At 43.3% G+C, this 23,106-nt stretch overlaps 1 protein-coding gene across 1 annotated transcript in view; it reads right to left on the minus strand.

Annotated features, from left to right (window-relative positions):
• Positions 1-21,604, minus strand: part of LOC134205871 (tyrosine aminotransferase) — a 37,735-nt gene extending 16,131 nt beyond the window's left edge. Inside the window, exon 1 of the mRNA XM_062681531.1 lies at positions 20,856-21,604. Within this exon, the coding sequence (XP_062537515.1) occupies positions 20,856-21,066 (211 nt within the window). The 5' untranslated portion in view covers positions 21,067-21,604. The remainder of the gene's footprint in view (positions 1-20,855) is intronic.
• Positions 21,605-23,106: the final 1,502 nt, after the last annotated feature.

A 23,106-nucleotide genomic window follows, 5' to 3' on the forward strand; every position in this document is an offset into this window, starting at 1 on the left:
AGTCGAAGAAACAGACACTACTTCACAGGGAGAAGGGTGGAGTACCGTAGTAGGCCAGAAGGAGAAAAGAAATAGAAAGTTGAAGCGAAAAGAGGCGAGAAAAATGGAGCAGTACAAGAAAGGAAAGCCTCCGTTGCGTCAGAAACCGCTACGCTACGATGTATGCAGCGCTCCTGAAGAAGGTTAGAGAGGATCCGGAGTTGAGGGACTTAGGCGAGAACGTAGTAAGGACCAGGCGCACTCAAACCGGAGAGATGCTCTTCGAGCTAAAGAAGGACCCTACGGTTGATAGCTCGGTTATGCAAGAGCGTATTGCAAAATCGCTGGGCGCAGAGGCGGAAGTTAAATCCCTGACTCCAGAGATGGTAATAATGTGCAGGGATCTAGATGAGATCACGTCGGAAGAGGAGCTCAAGGATGCACTAAAGTCACAGTGTAATCTGGGTGAGGTGCAAATGACTATCCGAATAAGGAAAGCATACGGAGGCACACAAACAGCGATGATTCGTCTGCCGGTAACCGCTGTTAAAAAGTTCTGGAGGTAGGCAAACTGACTGTTGGATGGTCAAAATGCCCATTGAAAGCCGCCCGCCAGTGAACAAACAAATGGAGAGATGCTTCAAATGTTTGGGCTATGGACACCGGGCAGGAGCTTGCAAAGGTCCGGACAGATCCAACAAGTGTTGGAAATGCGGAGAAGCAGGTCATTTTGCGAAAGACTGCACGCAAAGACCCAAGTGCATGCTTTGCACCAGAGGACGGAAATGACCATCAGACGGGTGGCTACAAATGCCCTGTATATCAGAAGGCGATCGCAGGTCATCAGTAGTGGACATAATTCAGATTAACCTGAATCACTGCGATACCGCACAGCAACTGTTATGGCAGTCAACAACAGAAACGATGTGTGACGTAGCGATAATTGCAGAGCCGTATAGAGTTCCTCCTGATAACGGAAACTGGGTGGCTGATAGAACGGGAATGGCTGCAATACAAGTTATGGGCAGATTTCCTATCCAAGAAGTGGTAGAGAGTTCATGTGAGGATTCGTGATCGTCAAAATCAGCAGCGTTTACGTATGCAGTTGCTATGCGCCTCCAAGATGGACAGTGGAGCAGTTTAGCCAGATGCTAGAGCGGTTAACCGACAACCTGATCGGAAGAAGGCCGGTAATTATGGGGGTGATTTCAATGCCTGGGCTGTGGAGTGGGGCAGCAGAGTCACCAATACGAGAGGGTATATTCTCCTGGAAGCTCTGGCGAAGCTAGATGTACGACTGTGCAATGAAGGCTCCGTAAGCACATTTCGGAGAGACGGGAAGGAGTCTATTATCGATGTCACGTTCTGCAGTCCTTCGTTGATGGCGAACATGAACTGGAGAGTTAGCGAAGAGTACACCCATAGCGATCACCAGGCGATTCGCTATTGTATTGGGCAACGAAACCATGCGACAACACAGAGAAGAGTGACCGCTGAGCAGAAGTGGAAGACGAAAGCCTTCGACAAGGACCTCTTTATAGAGGCACTTCGACCGGCCAACAGTTTCGAGAACGACGATGCGGCCGAACTGATAAGAAGGATGGTAGCGGCTTGTGATGCCGCAATGCCGCGAAAACTGGAGCCTAGGAGCAATCGGCGTCCAGCCTACTGGTGGAACGAGAGGCTCAGTGCACTACGCGCTGCTTGTCTCAGATCCAGGAGGCGGGCACAGAGAGCGAGGACGGAACCAGAGAGAGAGGAGCGCAAGGCGGCGTTCCGGGAAGCTAGAACCGCATTGAAACGGGCAATCAAGATTAGCAAGTCAGATTGCTTCCATGAGCTATGCCGAGAAGCAGACGCCAATCCCTGGGGCGACGCGTACCGCGTTGTAATGGCGAAGATTAAAGGCCCGTCGACGCCAGCTGAAACGTGCCCATACATGCTGAAGGAAATCGTGGAGGGTCTCTTCCCGAAACACAATCCGACTACGTGGCCACCGATACCGTACGGAGAAGAAGAAGCAATTTCCGAGGGTCGGCAAGTGTCCAATGATGAGCTGGCAGATGCTGCGAAGCGCCTGAAAATGAAGAAAGCACCCGGTCCAGATGGAATACCAAACGTGGCCCTGAAAGCTGCAATTTTGGCATATCCGGATATGTTCAGAACGGTACTCCAGAAGTGCCTAGACGAGGGTAACTTTCCAGAAATGTGGAAGACCCAGAAGCTGGTATTGCTGCCAAAACCAGGAAAGCCGCCGGGACATACGGCCTCGTACAGGCCTATTTGCCTGATAGACACAGTTGGGAAACTTCTGGAGAGGATCATCCTAAACAGACTGACGAAGTGTATGGAGGGTGAGCGTGGACTGTCCAACATGCAGTTTGGATTCCGCAAAGGAGTATCGACAGTGGATGCAATTCGGCAATGGCTTCAAAGCTGGCACTGTTGAACGCGTTCTTTACGTCTATCGTAACCACTGCGCAGTATCGATCTCCTCTTCGCTTCTGTTTAGATGCTCGAGAGTGCTGACAAAGCATCTAAACAGAAGCGAAGAGGAGATCGATACTGCGCAGTGGTTACGATAGACGTAAAGAACGCGTTCAACAGTGCCAGCTTTGAAGCCATTGCCGCTGCGCTGCATAGAATGCGGGTTCCTGAATATCTTTGCCGCATCCTGAAGAGCTACTTTGAGAGCAGAGTCCTGGTGTACGACACGAACCAAGGGAAAAAGTCTATGCGTGTTACAGCGGGTGTTCCTCAGAGCTCCATACTCGGCCCAACCCTCTGGAACGGAATGTATGATGGAGTCCTGACATTGCGGCTGCCCAGGAAAGTGAAAATCGTGGGTTTTGCGGACGACGTGTCATTAACAGTGATGGGCGAGACACTCGAAGAAGTGGAGGCGTCTGTGACAGAGGCAATAGCCACGATCGAGAGCTGGATGAATGGAGTTAAGCTACAAATAGCTCACCACAAAACGCAGGTGCTATTAGTCAGCAACTGCAAGGCTATCCAGCGGATGGAAATCGTCGTCGGAGGACATGCGATTGCTTCGAAGCGATCACTGAAGCACCTGGGAGTGATGATCGACGATCGGCTAAATTTCAACAGCCACGTTGACTACGCCTGTGAAAAGTCGGCGAAGGCAATGAACGCAATAGCGAGGATCATGCCAAACGTTGGCGGCCCACGAAGCAGCACGAGGCGTCTGCTAGTTAGTGTCTCGTCATCGATACTGCGGTATGGGGTTCCTGCCTGGGGCAAAGCACTGCAAACCAAGCGGAACCGGGAAAAGCTGAAAAGTGTGTTCCGGCTGATGGCCATACGAGTTGCAAGTGCGTATAGAACGATATCGTCGGAGGCAGTATGCGTTATCGCCGGGATGGTACCCATTTGCATCACCCTGGCGGAAGACATCGAGTGCTACCAGTGCAGAGACACCGGAAACATGAGAAAGGTGGCGAAAATTCGCTCGATGGCGATTTGGCAGCAGAAGTGGGACAGTACTGAGAAAGGAAGGTGGACCCACCGGCTCATTCCAAATCTGTCGACGTGGATGAACAGAAAGCATGGCGAAGTAAACTTCTACATGACGCAGTTCCTGTCGGGCCACGGATGCTTTCGGAAGTATTTACATCGGTTCGGACACACCAATTCCCCGCTGTGTCCAGAATGTGAGAATGTTGAAGAGACGCCGGAGCACGTGGTGTTCTATTGTCCGCGGTTTGCGGAAATTCGTAGAGAAATGCCTGTCTCAAGGGCGGATAATATCGCAGAGCAAATGTGTCACGAGGAAAACACGTGGAATTCGGTAAACAGAGTGGTGACGCAAATACTGTCGGAGCTGCAGCGTAGGTGGAGGCGGGATCAGCGAATAAGTGCCAATTCTGGGGAGTATTCAGCGCAGTGAGCAGTGTTTGGCTTCGGGTCGTCGCGGCGCCGGTGAACCGGAAGTTTTCTGCCAACCGGAATCGTCGGACCGACCTCGGCACTTGAACAGCCAACCTGCAGAAGAAAGAAGAAGAAAGGACGAGGACGATGTCGAGAAAATGCGTGAAAGCGTCCCCTGCGATAGCCGCCGGTAGTCGGGGCACCACCAGTGCGGAAGTTTCCTTCACCGGAACTGGTGGACCACCCTCGACGCCGGGGGGAGTCAGGAGGATTCGAGTCAGGAAGTTCGGTGCATGACCGTCGAGGGATCGAGACTACGTTGCAGTGGAGCAGTGGATTAGTCAGCCAGTCGGCGAACTAGCCTAAGCTAGGGCCGGAATTTTAGAAGAAGTGCATGAGCACAGCCCCCCCCCGAAGTAGTCGCAGCATCCCGTGGTCCCGGGGGGATCGAGGCAAGGAAGATAAGGGACCCGGTTTATCCGGGAGGCACATTTTTAGCAGGTCGGGAGGAGCCCATCCCTGTTCGCCTTCGAGCATAGTGTGGATGCTCGAGGTGTCTGTCGCGCAGATTTTTGATGGCCTTTAACCCTTGTAAAAAAAAAAAAAAAAACACACACACACACACACACACACACACACACACGGAGGAGGTCCTAGGCGAGACGGTCAAGGTGAGGGCACTCACGACGGAGGTGAATCTAAGGGTTAAAGACCTGGACGAGATCACTGAAGTCGAAGAGCTCGTCACGGCACTGCGGCGACAGTGTGAAGTGGAGACGACCACCGCAGCCGTTCGGCTACGGAAAGGTCCGGCAGGGACGCAGGTAGCATTGGCTCGGCTATCTGCAGCGGACGCCTCCAAGGTAGTCAAGTTAGGGAGCGTCAAGGTGGGATGGTCGGTATGCCCTGTGCGCATATACGAGCAACCCGAAGTTTGCTTCAAGTGCCTGGAACCGGGGCACAAGCAATGGGACTGCAAAGGCCCTGACAGAAGCAATCTCTGCCGACGCTGCGGATTGAGGGACATAAGGCACAATGCTGCACGAACCCTCCCAATTGTTTGATTTGTTCCAGCAAAGCTGTGAACAGCAAGCACCCCATGGGGGGTTCGATGTGCCCGGCGTTTAAGCGTGCTGCAAAATCAAAGTGCAGGTAACGCAGCTGGCTTGCTCGGCCTCGCCCAAGTGTTTGGTGTGCGCAGGTTTAGAGGAAACGGCGGAACACGTGTTGTTCGTGTGCTCACGTTTTCGCGCAATGCGTGACCACATGCTTGCCACATGTGGTCTGGACACTACCCCGGACAACCTAGTTCGGAGGATGTGTAAAGATGAAATTGGCTGGAACGCCGTTTTATCGGCTATCGCCCAAATCGTCTCGGAGCTACACAGAAGGTGGCGCGTGGACTCAAGGATGGCTAGTTCAGGCGCAAATAAGAGGTGGTCCAAGGGATCGGAGTCGGCTTCATGGGTCATACCGGTGGTCATGCTCTGTGGTCGAACTCGATCCTTTTATCGAACAAGTGGCCGCGCGAAGAACAACATGGTATCGTCGCTTTCGCGGCGTCGGTCAACCGGGCGGGTTCCGAGCCCGAGGACGGAAAGGGGTTCTCGTCAAGGCTGGGGCAGGCGTAGGCCTCGCGTCAGCAAGTCCCTCTGTGTGCTGGCGAATAGGCCCTATCGCAGAAAGGTCAATTTGGGGTGCACGCGGCATCATCATTCTTGATACCAGTCGTGCAGAGGGAAGCAGGCGCGAAGTCGACCCTGCCCACCTTCCGAGGACATAGGGCGTGGTAAGGCCACCTGGAAAGCCGGCAATGCGCTGGCACGATACCATGGTGTTCTTCTAAAAAAGCGAGTCACGATGTTCGAAGCTGCAAGGACACGCAGCTAACCTCGAGGGTGCGTCATGCACTGGCCCCCTTTGAAGCATTACTTTCTGGTTGTACCGAAGGGACGATGGGCAGCGGCAATGGAAACGGTTTAGCTGGTCGGGGATGCAGTCCTGCCTCCCTCATTGGAGGTGGCCCCTAACCCAGCACTTCCTGGTCAACCCAGGATGTCTGTTGAGCAGAATCCCCCTCCATTGTTTAGGAAGAAAAAAAAAACACACACACACACACACACACACACACACACACACACACACACACACACACACACACACACACACACACACACACACACACATGCACATACACACACTTCTTCTGAAAGTTTGTTTCGTTTGCTTTGAATACGAGAAAACAAAAAAACGGTGGTGAGAAAAAACAAATGTTTCCAGTTATCTAACTTTTGAGTGCTTTCCGTTTTGAAGCCAGTATCCAGCTGAAATTGTTGTTTTGAATAAAATAATTCTTCATATAGATAAAAATTCAGTTGACCTTCCCTGTCAAAAATTGTATTTCGTTTCATTGTTTCACTCGATTCTTTGGCTTATTTAAGGTCAACTTTCCCAAAGAAAATATGGGTTTTTTGAAGCCTCTAGCTATTAAATCGAAAACAAAAACCGAAAACATGTGCACGTGTGAACCGGCTTGGAAAAAATCACTCGATGTTCGTTCAAAATCGGGCCAATCTTAAAAAACACCACTTTTTCGATTTTTGTTTTAAATTTAAAAAATACTTAGAGGCGTAAAAAAATATAGGTTAATTGGGAATGTTGACCTTAAATAAGCCAAAGAATCGATTAAGCGAATAAAAATTTTTGACGGGAATGGTCAATTTTTGCTGATGAGCAGTTCCGTTTTTGTCATCATCATTCAAACACTTTTCAATAAGATTTATAAATTTGATCCAACTTAAAAAAAATCTGATCACAATTCTACTGGGGTTGCTTTTCTTTATATGGAAATCATTTCGCAGTAATTAGTATGAATGTATATTTAAAATTGATTATGATTGATTTAAAATTATTATTTCTTAACTGATCCAAAGATATTAATCAGATCACTCTACAGGTAAACTATCCAAGTATAAAATCTGATAGATTACGAGCAGCATTCTTGAGGTCATATTATGCAATAATTTATATCGTAATGATAACATACCTGATAGTAATCGAAAATCGTTGCTTGCCTTCGTGTAATTTGTTATGGATTGTGGCAAGGATGTTTTCGATCATTTAGTATTATGCCTTGCAACAAAATGACAACTTTCGTGATTATTTTCCAACGCTCTCAAAGATGTGAAAAATTTCTCCGCAGTACAAATAGCACGTGCTATCCAAGCATATCGAATTGGCTTTTTTTCTGGAGGTATGTTTTTCTTAGACGACTACCTGGCGCGTATTTTTCGTTGCGACCAAAATCTACGCGAAGGCGTAGATTTTTTATGAGCTGTACAGTAATATAGGTTCGATAATTTAGTAGTTTGACAATAACTAATTCCAGAGGTTAAATTTCAAACGTGATATGTGGAGGACTTCTAGAGCGAAGGTTTTTCCAACTCCGCCTAATTGTTGTTTCTACTGTACTAATAACAGAGTTATAGCGTTATAACAGAGACTGATCGAAATTTTGTTATCATTTAGTATTAGTAACTAGTGCTTTAACTCTGTTATTAGTTGAATCAAAACAACAAACTATTAACACAGAGCTATTAAGCAGAGCTGTAGAAAAATATTCGCACTAGAACTCCGCTGTAACACGTTTTGACATTTAACCTCTGGAATGAATCATTGTACAGTATCCCCCCACTTATCCGGACCTCGCTAGTCCGACGACTCGTTAGTCCGGATCTCGCTAATTCGGAATTTTCCGGATTAAAAAGTATCAACACCCATTTAAACACATTATGCTGTCAGTTTTCAAATTTGTGCTGTGATTTTGTTTTGGTTCATTTGTATGGATTTGACAGTCGGATTAACGAGAGAAACCCCGGTTGTCCGGCCATCTTCTTCTTCTTCTTATTGGCATTACATCCCCACACTGGGACAGAGCCGCCTCGCAGCTTAGTGTTCATTAAGCACTTCCACAGTTATTAACTGCGAGGTTTCTAAGCCAGGTTACCATTTTTGCATTCGTATATCATGAGGCTCGGGGCCCTCCTTAGCCGTGCGATAAGACGCACGGCTACAAAGCAAGACCATGCTGAGGGTGGCTGGGTTCGATTCCCGGTGCCGGTCTAGGCAATTTTCGGATTGGAAATTGTCTCGACTTCCCTGGGCATAAAAGTATCATCGTGTTAGCCTCATGATATACGAATGCAAAAATGGTAACCTGGCTAAGAAACCTCGCAGTTAATAACTGTGGAAGTGATTAATGAACACTAAGCTGCGAGGCGGCTCTGTCCCAGTGTGGGGATGTAATGCCAATAAGAAGAAGAAGAAGAAGATATCATGAGGCTAACACGATGATACTTTTATGCCCAGGGAAGTCAAGACAATTTCCAATCCGAAAATTGCCTAGACCGACACCGGGAATCGAACCCAGCCACCCTCAGCATGGTCTTGCTTTGTAGCCGCGCATCTTACCGCACGGCTAAGGAGGGCCTCAATAGTCCGGCCATACATTTGTCGGATCAGCGGGGGTATACACTAAGGTTTTTTTTTACGTCGCTCCATGTACCGCGTAAAAAAAACCGCGCAAAAAAAAACCGCGTTATTTCAAAAAAACGACGTAAAAAAAACCGCGCTATTTTAAAAAAACGACGTAAAAAAAACCTATTGGGGGACTTAGAAAATTTTATATGTTGGTGCCTACTGGGAACCTAGAAGATTTTTTTATGCCGGTGCCTACTGGGGACTTAGAAAATTTTAAATTGGGACTTATAATGGACGGGGCTTCTTCCTATTTGTTTGCTAGGTGTTGTTTGTAGGTCATAGTACGCTAGTATGGATCGTTATATGGTACATGGTTTTTGTGATATGAAACCAAGAATGTGTTCCGATCTATGCTCAAGCTCATCCAAGAATCTCCTGAAATAAGGCCTTGAGATCTATGAAATAAGGCCTTGAGATCTATAAAGATCTGTCCTCTTGTTTCAAATATGGTGCTTGCTCTGTGTGACTCATAGAACAGATTGTGTTCAAAGCCTAAGTTATTGGTCATCCAAATAAATTCCGAAACAAGGCCTTTAGATCTACACGCGTAACCAAAGATCTGTCCGCCTGTTTCAAATAAGGTACATGCTCTGAGTGACTCATAGAAAAGATTGTGTTCAAAGCCTAAGTTCTTGGTCATCCAAAAAAATTCCGAAACAAGGCCTTTAGATCTACACGCGTAACCAAAGATCTGTCCGCCTGTTTCAAATAGTGTACATGCTCTACGTGACTCATAGAATAGATTGTGTTCAAAGCATAAGTTCATGGTCATCCAAAAAAATTCCGAAACAAGGCCTTTGGATATATACGCGTAACCAAAGATCCGTCCGCCGGTTGCAAATATGGTTCATGCTCTGTGTGACTCATAGAACAGATTATGTTCAAAGCCTAAGTTATTGGTCATCCAAATAAATCCCGAAGCAAGGCCTTTAGATCTACACGCGTAAACAAAGATCTGTCCGCCTGTTTCAAATATGGTACATGCTCTGTGTGACTCATAGAATAGATTGTGTTCAGAGCATACGTTCTGGGTCATACAAAAAAAATCCGAAACAAGGCCTTTAGATCTATACGCGTAACCAAAGATCTATCAGCCTGTTTCAAATATGGTACATGCTCTGAGTGACTCATAGAAAAGATTGTGTTCAAAGCCTAAGTTATTGGTCATCCAAAAAAAATCCGAAACAAGGCCTTTAGATCTACACGCGTAACCAAAGATCTGTCCGTCTGTTTCAAATATGGTACATGCTCTACGTGACTCATAGAATAGATTGTATTCAAAGCATAAGTTATGGTCATCCAAAAAAATTCCGAAGTAAGGCCTTTGGATCTATACGCGTAACCAAAGATCCGTCCGCCGGTTGCAAATATGGTACATGCTCTGTGTGACTCATAGAACAGATTGTGTTCAAAGCCAAAGTTATTGGTCATCCAAAAAAAACCCGAAGCAAGGCCTTTAGATCTACTCGGATAACCAAAGATCTGTTCGCCTGTTTCAAATATGGTACATGCTCTACGTGACTCATAGAATAGATTGTGTTCAAAGCCTAAGTTATTGATCATCAAAAAAAAAATCCGAAGTAAGGCCTTTAGATCTATACGCGTAACCAAAGATCTATCAGCCTGTTTCAAATATGGTACATGCTCTGTGTGACTCATAGAATAGATTGTGTTCAAAGCCTAAGTTCTTGGTCATCCAAAAAATCCCGAAGCAAGGCCTTTAGATCTACACGCGTAACCAAAGATCTGTCCGCCTGTTTCAAATACGGTACATGCTCTGTGTGACTCATAGAAAAGATTGTGTTCAAAGCATAAGCTCTTGGTCATCCAAAAAACTTCCGAAGTAAGGCCTTCAGATCTACACGTGTAACCAAAGATTTAACCACCTATTTCAAATATGCTACATGCTATATGTGACTCATAAGATAGATTGTAATCAAAGCATAAGTTCTTGGTCATCCAAGAGATCCTTGAAGTAAGGCCTTTAGATCTACATGCGTAACCAAAGATCTATCAGCCTGTTTTAAATATGGTACATGCCTTTCGTGGTTCATAAAATAGACTGTCTTCAAAGCATAAGTTCTTTATTATTATTATCTTTATTAATGAGGTTTTCGGCCTTGGACCGGTTCGCCTCGTATAAAGCATAAGTTCTTCTTCTTCTTCTTATTGGCATTACATCCCCACACTGGGACAGAGCCGCCTCGCAGCTTAGTGTTCATTAAGCACTTCCACAGTTATCAACTGCGAGGTTTCTAAGCCAAGTTACCATTTTTGCATTCGTATATCATGAGGCTAACACGATGATACTTTTATGCCCAGGGAAGTCGAGACAATTTCCAATCCGAAAATTGTCTAGACCGGCACCGGGAATCGAACCCAGCCGTGCGCGTCTTACCGCACGGCTAAGGAGGGCATAAGTTCTTGGTCATCCAAAAAACTTCCAAAGTAAGTCCTTTACATTTACACGAGTAACCAAAGATCTATCGGCTTCTTTCAAATATGGTACATGCTCTGTGTGGTTCATAGAATAGACTGTGTTCAAAGCATAAGTTATTGGCCATCCAATAAAGTACCGATGTAAGGCCTTGACATCTACATGCGTAACCAAAGATCTATCGGCATGTTTAATATATGGTACATGCTCTTAGTGGTGTAGTATTAGCTTTATTATTAGCATCAGCATTATTATTGAGCAATTCGGACAAATTCGTAGGTGGTACAAGCCTGGACTATTGTATAGGAGTAGCACTTTCACATTCATCCGTTACCACATATATTGATTTGGGGCTAATCACTATCTCTTATATGGAAGCAATGCACTCTCCAATAGTCGAGATCTGTCTTGGCCACGTCCTTGCGAATGCTGAGGAAGGGGATGGACGGTATGTTGAACACCTACTTAAGAAAGATGCAGCGACGACCTCCCATGTGTGTCACTTGCGGTTTTTGGAATTGTTAATGTGGAAGATTATAACAGTAGGAATCGTTTTGGTAAAACGTGAAACACAGAAACAGCTAAGATAGAAATACAGTCGGAAACGAAAGAACCTGGAAATGCACACATGTCGTCCTGCTTATAAGGCAGAAGCGGTAGCCACTAGGCCACTCGTCTTTTTGTGGTTCACAAAGTATTGTATGTACACAAAATCCTTCTACATTCAGTTCGGTCAGTAGATGCACGTCGCCAGCCTTACAGTTCACGGAGGGTCGTCAAATTATCTTCAACTGATCGATTTATCTTGCTCGCTGCGTACCTCGCCTTCTTGTCCCCATAGTGATGGGCGATATTCAAAGGCGCGATCTGGTGGTGACGGATTCATGAGAGAATGTGCAGGTTGAGGATCAAAGACCGGTTCTTCAGCTTAAGCATAATCACCGTTTCGCCTACACACCGGAATTCTGCCCATACCCTGAGGGAAGTTAAGGATGCCATCAGAAAGCTAAAGACCAATAAAGCAGCTGGTAAGGATGGTGTCGCAGCTGAGCTCATCAAAATGGGTTCCAGAATCCAGAGATCCAAAGGTCTTACTTCGGAAAATTTTGGATTACCTAGAACTTATGCTTTGAACTCAATCTATTATATGAGTCGCGCAGAGCTTGTACCATATTTGAAACAGGCTGATAGATCTTTGGTTACGCGTATAGATCTAAAGGCCTTACTACAGAATTTTTTTGGATGACCCAGAACTCTCTTACTTCGGAAAATTTTGGATGATCAAGAACTTATGCTCTGAACACAATCTATTCTATGAGTCACACAGAGCATGTGCCATATTTGAAACAGGCGGACAGATCTTTGGTTACGCGTGTAGATCTAAAGGCCTTGCTTCGGGATTTATTTGGATGACCAATAACTTAGGCTTTGAACACAATCTGTTCTATTAGTCACACAGAGCAAGCAAAATATTTGAAACAAGAGGACAGATCTTTATAGATCTCAAGGCCTTATTTCATAGATCTCAAGGCCTTATTTCAGGAGATTCTTGGATGAGCTTGAGCATAGATCGGAACACATTCTTGGTTTCATATCACAAAAACCATGTACCATATAACGATCCATACTAGCGTACTATGACCTACAAACAACACCTAGCAAACAAATAGGAAGAAGCCCCGTCCATTATAAGTCCCAATTTAAAATTTTCTAAGTCCCCAGTAGGCACCGGCATAAAAAAATCTTCTAAGTCCCCAGTAGGCACCAACATATAAAATTTTCTAAGTCCCCCAATAGGTTTTTTTTTACGTCGTTTTTTTAAAATAGCGCGGTTTTTTTTTACGTCGTTTTTTTGAAATAACGCGGTTTTTTTTTACGTCGGTACCGCGTAAAAATATCCGCGTAAAAAAAAACCGCGCAAAAAAAAACCGCGTAAAAAAAACTTCAGTGTACTGTAGTTTGTCAATGATCGAACTAAGACTATTAAATGATCTAAAACATATTTGGATTATAGAAAAGTGTGGATACTTTTTCTACTGACTTCCTAAAATAGAAAATTTTCTCAGAATCCTTCCAAAACTCAGTTTCTCCTACAGAATCCGAGTGCTTTACAAACGAAATTAATATCCTATGGAAAGAACCACGGGAATAAGGTTGATATAGCCATTTAAATTCGAGTGTTCGGAATATGAGTCATTTTCGGGACTTGAGTCAAAACGGTTTATATTTTTCAACGTCAGATTATATGCTACCGAACCAAAGCACAGCACCCGGTGCGTTACCGCACGTATGCACAAGCAGCCTATATCTTGATGTAGTGAAATAGTTATTTATTGCAAATCGCGTAGCCTCTTGTTCTTCGAACACTACTCTCTCAAGAAACAAAGATAGCTCAGTGGTAACGTGATAGGCTCTCATTCAGAGGATTTACGTTCGATCCTCGTGTTACTTTTTTTTTTCAAAACTCATATTTTCTAGGTGTGTGGTATAATACGCATTGCAAGAAAAATTTTGAATACTAGAAAATTCAAAGCGCCTCCAAAAAAAATTTTGTATTTAATATTTCCCATGCTAATAATCAATGGAACCTAATGCTGTGTATTGTTTTTTTTATATTCATGACATTTCTGCAATTGAATCCATCTGATTATTTGGAATATTTGAAAGAATTCAGGTCTGAACTTTAGATGATGGAGGTAGGAAATGAAACATAAATACATAAGTTGAGAATCGATATGTACTCAACAGTTTTCTTTAATGATTGTTAGCAGAAACAAAATAGATTTTTCTGTCATATTGTGATTACGAAAGATGATGAACATTTGGCATGTCGCTAGAATGAATAAATGTATTAAGCGGTGACTTCACACGTGGTTCAGAATCCGGATAATCCGCGGTCTACCTGGTGGCCAGGGCACTCCAAAGAGCTAAATTGTCCTCTTTCGCAATGCACTTATCGCCGTGATAAATTTTGTGGAAGGTTCCACCATTCTAAATGTAATGGATCCGACGATAAATCTTCACGAATGTGTTAGTTCCGGAGTGATGCTAAACTTTTCGAAGTGTTGCAATATTCAAAGCAGGTGTTGCAATACTTATTTTTGCGCTTCCATACTTTTGGCGGGTAGTGTATAGCGGCACGTAACACTCGTTTAAAGTTACATATTTTCTTTGATTTCAATAATCAACATTCACACCGAAAAAATCAACCAACATTATTTTCCTTGCATCAAGTGATTTGACGTTTGCGGAACAACTTTCCGACGGTCGACCGTCGGACCCTCGTTCGAATTTTTCTATTTTCTCCGAGCCGGTGACAAGCGCGGTGTCATCATCATCAATAGACATAGACCGCTGTCATCATTGAAACGCAGTATGAAAAAAATTATAGCCCGGGACCAGGTGGGTGGCACGACGCCATGTTTTTGCAGCCAACATCTCAGTGTAAAATTCATGATAGTATGTGTTTTGTTTACAAACATCACATTTGATTCTCATTAGGATACAGAACTGTCAGTGGGATACGGTCGCGCAATGTTGGCTGCAAAACAAACCTATTGTGTGAGATAGGGATGCCACCGGGCTGCCCGGGACATCCTGGCTACGATTTGGCGATGGGCTAAACAATAGGATGTCAATAGGCTGATTTTCTCGCAATACTGAAGCGAATGCAGTGCCGTTCGTCCCCGCCGAAATGTGCTTGCATAGCGTCCTCACGCACACCAGCTGCGCTCCAATATGCTGATTGAACCGATTGAACGCCACAAAGGATGAAGCACGCCTTTGCGTAAAAATAGAACAGGAGCACGGCTTGCCGCTGATGCTACGATGGTTAAGCCGATCCATCCACAGTGGCGGAAACCCAGACAAAACCTAAAACAAATCGTTCTTTCGTGAAGCTGATATTATTTTAATTTTGCACATTTAGTCAAGGATAATTCCTCAATTTGTTAATTGTAGTTGGTAAATTTAATTTTTGCTGACTTGGTTCAAGTTGATGCTGTAAAGTATCTCCTAAACATATATGTATGGGAAAATCAAATTTGACTAAATTTGTTATCGGGAAAGATTCGGAAAAAACTGATATCATGCATTGAAATATATTTTATCTACTTAACAGTGGTTAGTTTGGCGAATTGCGCCTTGCTGCATCAAAGCGGATTTACTGTTTCAAGGTTAGAACTAAGACGCTACTGTGGCTGCAGATCCTAAGTCATGGGCTTCCGTAAGTCTTTGGATAGCATAGCATATGTCGGATAACTATTTAAATTTCAAAATGAATTCAGCGTTACAAAATTTACTGTTGCTAAATTTTAAGCGCAATCGTAGGTTTAGTCGAGCATTTGTATGAGGGACCACCACTGCGCGACGGCACATTGCCATTCCTTCTTTTAGGCGCATTCGTACGGGAGAGCGTTGAACGTGTTGAACAAAACACGATGCTTTTTGAAATTGCTACATGAGGATTATTTACAGGCTGTTATATAGGGTATTTGTGCTTTTCTTAGCGCTTGATAGTAATTTCCATAGGGCACCCGTAACCTGTGGGTTTCTTATTGATATTTCACATTATTATACACATATGTTTATTTAAGTTTGGATGTAATTATGTTATTATAATTTTGCATTGATTTCCTCGCATCATAGTGAATCTACTTTTATCTCCAATAAATGAACAGCATATCCAAGCGGTTTCAATAGTTTATATATTAGAGCATCATTACTGGGTGCGAGTGTTTTGATCACCCTCGCTGCTCTAGCATTTTAGTTTAGTCACTCTTTTTCGACCGGTGCCGCTATTTTCGGTTATCATTTTGGTGGCTGCATTCCGTACCGGTGACGTTTAATAGCCCATCAAATAGCAGCGCTGTTATCGCGCTACCAAATTTGATCACCTGTCAGTTGCGCTACTGTTTTAGCAGCGCGTTAATAGCGACCGGTAAAGTGTCAAGTACCGTCTACGGGGGTGTCATTGGGCCAAAATGTGGTATGCTCCAAGTAAATGTTACAAAGCTCTAGTAGTTAATATTGGAATCAAGTTGTAATTAGTTAGGTACAAGCTTGAACAATAAATTTACCACTGTGTGGAGAAAAAATAATAAATGAGAGAAATTCTTCAAAGTTATATGTTGTTTAAAATTGGCCCATTCTCACCCCTCACAGGGGGTGACATTGGGCCACATACAATAAAGTTCAGCGGTGACGATGCAACGATTCAATCGTTCAAAAAAAAAATAATTGCCTACATTACGGCTTTTACCAACTATGTATGGCAAATCAACCAAAGGCTTGGCCCAATCTCACCCCTTTTTAGCATGCATTGCTCGTTGCTACGAAAAAGCAAGACCGCTAAATAAATATTCATAAAATTCGATAAAACAACAAACAGATTATCGTAACATGATCACCAGGTATCCATCGATCTAAAATTTAGTCATGTAATAGATTTGTTGGGCATTACTGACACTATTTTAATACGGGTTCATTCGATCAATAGTTTTACCTTCAAATTCCAAGCATTATGGTACAAGCACAATTAATCCTTGGAATTTGTTTTGTGATTTCCTAGACGTGAATTTTAATATATTTTCGAACCGTTTGAAGTTTTCATCAAAATTCGTAACAGTTTCTGAGATATTAGGAGTTGAAACATTTTTCGTTTTTGGCCCAATCTTACCCCCTAGGCCCAATGTCACCCCGAACGACGGTAATGATACTGCGCTGCCAAACGGTTTATACTCACCACGGCATTTTGTTCTAAGTTAATGTATTGAAACTGTATATTTTAATAACCAACGAGAAAAAAATAATATTTTCTTTTCTCGATCCATTAATACTTCCAGTATAGGAAACGATACCCTAGCATGATAAATTTTGTTGCTTATAGAGGCAATGAATATATGCCTAATTCGATGATTTATATTTGTACGTATCTTCTCACATGTTATGTGTATCGATGGTACAGTGGTGTAGTAACCGCTTCCCGTTTCAGAGGTCCCGAGTTCGAATCTAGAGCAGAGCATTTTGCTTTTTTTGTTGCACGTTAAAACAGTTTTTTGGCCATAACTCTGAAACGCAAAGTTCGATCGATCTAATTTTAAATAGGATCCAATGGGACTGCATTACGCGTCGAATGCAACTTTGTAACTAGTGGGGCAGCCCTCAATTCGGCACACATGAGACTCCCCTCCTCATAACCTCAGGGTCGGCATACGCGCTTGATTCTCTCGCGACCAAGAAAACACCTGAATACCGTTAGCAAATTCACCCACTTTATTCAGCACACAGGTACCTTAACTTCCACTTTCTTAATAGCTATCTCATACCTTCTCACTATCCTTTCTTGCTACGCTTCTTCTGTTGAAGGGGCCCCTTCACCGTTTCACCACCTTCACACGCCTTTCCTCCGTTTCTCCTCCAAGCAGGCGATGATCGCTTGTCTCTTCGCAGCGGAGCTGCTCCTTGACCGAGTCGCTCGCGGATGGGTTCGACGGCGTCACGGCCCTTCAAGCAAAATGGCGGCTCCCACGGACAAGGCTGCTTCGGACCTTCTCGAGCAGGAATAGCGGCTCGGAACTTACTACCGCACTTGTGGCCGGAACTCTAACGCGTCACTGGACGTTCTTCGAGTCCACACGGTCCGGAGACACAGGTAACAAGTAAGGAAAATCCAACCGAAGAACAAAAAGGGGTCCTGCGAGCACATTAGGGAAAGTGCTTCTAATTGATGCTTTCTATAAATGTTTAGACGTCTGTCGTGTTTGGATATCGCTTTCAAAATGATTCCAAGCAATGGCGCATATCCTTCCAGAACCCTCGACCAAGTTAATTTCCCCTCCGAACTTTTCGCTTATCATGGCGCCTTCTACGCCACCCCCCAATGGCCGCCCATTTTTCCGTGATGCTGCGACTGGTAGTTAATAGCGGAACTGGTTTGTGGTGTGGCTGCATCCTTTCCGGTGGGTGATGGATGGTTGTGATGCTTCACGCATATTCAAATGTTTTTTTGGTGTCTTACTACATTTATAATACGGAACAAAAACGCGAAAATCTCACACATCTCGAAATGACAGACACACCACATGTTACAACTTGTTGCGAGCAAATCGGATGATGCTAAATGCCCAAAAACGTGTCTCATATTTTTGTACACACACACACATACATACACACATACAGACATCACCTCAATTCGTCGAGCTGAGTCGATTGGTATATAACACTATGGGTCTCCGAGCCTTCTATAAAAAGTTCGGTTTTGAAGCAGTTCTATAGCCTTTCCGTATACTTAGTATACGAGAAAGGCAAAAAGACGTATTCAATTTCATCGGTAACGCAACTAGTGATGTCAACGTGGCGTGATAAAATCATTAAAATTTGACGAATGTGGAAACAAATGCACAGCGCCGCACAGTTGTTCGCACATTGATTACATTCGTTATCAGCACAAGATCGACAGCGCACGCCGTGTCCGAAGCGGAAAATTATTTATGTAACTTCAATGCACCTCGGATTTTTCCTCACCAAACGTTAGTTTACATTCCAAACTATCAATTAAGAGTTGTTTCAAAATATTTTATCGGGGAAAAATATAATAAAGCTCGTTTGAAATTTTCGACCATTGTTGCACTGATATTTCCCACGAAGCAACATAGAAGGCATCATAGAACAAACTGGAATTTTCAAAGTAGGCTTTTATGTATCAACAATCAACGAACGGCACTCCCGTTTATCCAAGGTGAAAGAAAGAAACAGCAAAGCATGCGATACTGCTCTGTCTCATGCACGTTGTTCAGTAAAGCTTGACTTCCACTGCTAGGTTCGCTAGCGTTCCAAAATCATGGAAGGACCACATTTTGCGGCAAAGATGCCCATATGTTATGTGCAACTACGCTACCGTACACTCCTATGATGAAGACAATGTTGCGTTCCATTTAATCGGCAACAAATATGGTGAGGTAATTGCTGTTAACTTTTCGAACTGCGTTAAATTTTACATTTCAGGAATAACACACAAATCATGTCAGCAGATGGCTATGTTTATGTCTAAACATTAATAACTAATACATTTTTTGACCATAAACAGCATAAAATCCTGATTAATCTACCCAGCGGCGTAAGTGCCATTCTCGTGTATTGAATTAATAAAATAAATTTAGTGAGATTTTTTAGCGTGTTGACTGTATAAAAACAGTATTTTGGCCATAACTTCTGAGTCCACATACCTAGTTTTTATTTCTGCAGCTCGGCAAAATCTGCACAGCCGTGTGCCCAGCAAAATAAAAAACTGATATACCGTCAAAAATGAGGTTTGTTAGCTGGGTTTCGGCAAATTATTTGTTGATTTTCAGCAACTTTGACAGACTTCTTCTTATCTTCTTATTGGCATTATATCCCCAACACTGGGACAGAGCCGCCTCGCAGCTTAGTATTCATTAAGCACTTCCACAGTTATTAACTGCGAGGTTTTTAAGCCAGGTTACCATTCTTGCATTCGTATATCATGAGGCTAACACGATGATACTTTTATGCCCAGGGAAGTCGAGACAATTTCCAATCCAAAAATTGCCTAGACCGGCACCGGGAATCGAACCCAGCCACCCCCAGCATGGTCTTGCTTTGTAGCCGCACGTCTTACCGCACGGCTAAGGAGGGCCCCGACATCCGGAACCTGTTACAAATTTGAGTAAATTTGAGAGAGTCTGCTGTAAGTCCCTAAAATATTTCTTTGATGCGTATGCATATGCAGAAACATAAAATGTTACACATGGTTCCGGTCGGTTTCAAAACTGACCCCTTTATCAGAGGCTGCCAATATAAGGAAAGCAAATGGACACTATCATATTGAAAATATTTCTGTAATCATTGTCTCGCCAAGCCATGAAGTTTGATATCCATATACGGATTTTTCCGTGCTGCTATTATTTCATCATATTCCCTGACTTTTTTTTCCTGATATTTTATACAAGTTTTCTTAAAAAAACAATTAGACTTTTGTTTTCCACATTGAAGACATTTTTGGCACACAGAATTATTGAAGGTAGGTGTTATCTAATTCTAATCTAATTATCTAATTGTCCAGTATGGTATTATATACCATGTTTTGTTTGATTAAATCATGCAAAGATTGGAAAAGTAAAGAAATACTTCGTCATGTGGAGCCTTTTTAGCCGTGCGGTAAAATACGCGCACGACTATGTTGACAATGATTGGGTTCGAGCTGAGATGTGGCAATGTCTCAGTGGGGGATGTAATCCCAATAAGAAGAAGAAGATTGCGTATATTTTTGCTAAAATTTATTTGCTAATATTTTTTCATAACGTATGTAAATTCTTCTTGGGGATATTCTATAAACTTATCCAACCGAATCCTTTGATAATCACTTTGATGAATTTCTATTCAAATGTGAAAATACCATGAAATCAGTGGAGATTATTGAGATTCTATAATTATCGTATAATGTGGACCGCCTTGGAAACCAATGATCGTCTCACAACAGTAAATCTGTTTCTTAATCCTTTTACACCCATAAAATTGTTATACAACTGCATCATTAATTAAATTTTAATATTCAAGGACATGGATCAACTATCCACATTAAAATCGGAAACTCTTGTTGAGAGATGGTTAAGATTTAATTCTGTGAATCTACATCTACATTCTGTATTTTCTAATGTAGAAACGAATTCACTGCATTTTCTGTTCAACCGGACTAATCAAAATGACATCAACTGAACAACCAGCTGAGTGTCGCTCATTTACCTACTTGTATCGATAAAAACCGGTCGTGTTTGGATGGAATATTTTCGAGATGTCCGAGACCCAAGCGCCCACCCGATAAATGTGTTGCTATAGGGGTACCCTCCAGCCGATCGAACATTCTGGAAACCATTATGACTGCGACCGATCGGTCGGTAGCTTTGAGGAACCGACTCGTCAGTGGTGATTACCTGGTGTGGCCGGTGTCACATTATACATAGATTGATGATACAGTGCAGTAAAGACTTACCAATCGAGAGGGCAATAAGTTGCTTGTCCGGATTCGGCACAATCTTCAAACCTTCGACAATGGCTCTGATTGGATTGTGAGTGAGCCGGGCGAAGTCAGTAATGGGAACGTTCCATTTGGTGCGTTTGGCGCTGCTACTACCGCTTCCACTGCTTTTGACTGCGTTGTGAGTATTTAACTGAAGCGAGGAAAGATCTTTCAAATCTTTCATAGTCACCAACACTGGTTTTGTTTAGGCCGGTTTCCGTCTACCAACTTATAATTTAAAAAAGTTCTAGGTCCTTTTTTAACGAGGTGTTTAGACTTTATTGTGCACCTCAGATATACTTCACTACACTGCTTGCGCTCAGTCTATTGCACCTTTCTCTTGTTTCTCCTAATCAGAGTCACTTTTCTCTTCCGAGCCACAAATGACGCGTAGAATGCCTCACATAAATTAGATATCACTGAATAATCCACTATTCATTGAGGGAGGACGACAGCTACTACAATATCCGACAATTCTCGGCTACACAGGAAAACCTCTAGCATTTTATAGTCCTTGTTCAATTAATTCGCCACTTCTGGTTGAGCGATCAGCGACTCAGTCCTCAATCCTTCCGATGACCATACACCACTGCTACTGAAACAGTCAATAGTTGTCAATTTCCTTCAGCTGAGAGCCGCTTGATGCGAAAGAAATAAAGCTCTACTATTTCCGTTACACGCTTCGATGCTATCCACTGTTGAACTAATCCACCGTCCGAAGCCGGGCTGCGCTTTTAAAGGCCCACACTTCGTCGTCGTCGTCGTCGTTTCGATGGGCGACGCGCGCGCTGATCCGGACCAGACCGGACCCGAGGGAACGACAGGAGATTTTAAGAAGCGAGATGTGAACGGACGCGATGGGACTTGTGGGGGCGGCACGATCGGATGATCGTGTTGTTATGGCCGACGTCGTTTGGATCGTTGGAGATGGGTGAAAAGCTCACCTAAATAGAAAGCTTTCATTGAAGTTCCCTGGTGTTAGTGTGCCGAAGAAAATCGGGTCCCGAATATGTTGGATAGGTTTTGAACTTTGGAAACCAGTTCAAAATGCGTCTTTAAATGCGATTTTGGGCTTACTTTAGAAATAGAGGTGTGTCTAAATTATGATTTTCATTTTGGTTTCGCTGCACACGGGAATTTGAATTTTAAATTGCGCATAGATCGATCGAACCTGTATGACAAGATTTTTGGCACAATTGCTTGAGACTGGCTCTTTTTCTGTTGTATGCTGCAAAATCTGTTGTGTTGCTGTAAATGTTGAACAAAAAATAAAAAATATATTTCTTATATTTTCGCTCGCAATAATCTTTGACTTGCTCCAACTGGTTCTTGCCTTTGAATTCTAAGTATTTTTTTGCCAAAGAAATGCCATGAAATAACAATTTGGATTCCAATTCAGCGCTAGCTTACAGATTTTACGGGACGCTGAAAACCCCTTTTGTGAGAAAGGGGAGTGGAATGTCAGATGCAGAATTGTAAGAAAATTTGACATCCGCTTTGTGTTCATAGTTTGTGAAAAACTGTTCAATCGCAAAATATTTGGTCGGATGACCTCGTGGTGGATGCTTGTGTGTTCAAATGATTTTTTTGGTCGACTAGATAACAAACTTTTCGTGTAACAGATTCACTTAATCACAAATCATGTCGGGCATCGTTCAACGCTATAACTGAAGATCTCCTACAACAAATGTATTCATGAATTGACTTGAAATATTTTTCCGTTTTCCTTTTGCTAACAAAATATCACAAGTCAGTCAAAAAGCCGCTTGGTGCGGATTGACAGAACCTCGACCAATTAACACTTAGTCATAAACGGAGTTTAGATCGACTCAAGACTTTCATTATTTTCAGGAATACTTTCATCCGTTTCTACTTCATTGGTTACATAATTTGTAATTGCCACGTTTATCTGAGACTTCTCCCCCTCTTGTTCGTCGAGTAGTAGAATTGCTAGAGGAGCATCAGGTTTATCTTCGATATTTACGCTGTACGGAAAGCAAGTTCCATCGAATTTGACGTCACGAGCGATAATCATTCGTCTTGATGACTTGTCCCATAAACGGTAACCATTTGCTGCATACCCGATTATAATAGTCTCACGACCTATGAGGTCTAGTTTTCCTTGTTGGTGACTTGGGATCCAGGCAAATACTTTGCAGTCAAAAACTCTGAACTTCTCAATGGCTTCTGTTTGCACCAGCATTCGGTAGGACATACAGACTTC

This window comes from Armigeres subalbatus, chromosome 1 (genome assembly GCF_024139115.2).
Source record: "Armigeres subalbatus isolate Guangzhou_Male chromosome 1, GZ_Asu_2, whole genome shotgun sequence".
In the NCBI taxonomy this organism is placed as follows: Eukaryota; Metazoa; Arthropoda; class Insecta; order Diptera; family Culicidae; genus Armigeres; species Armigeres subalbatus.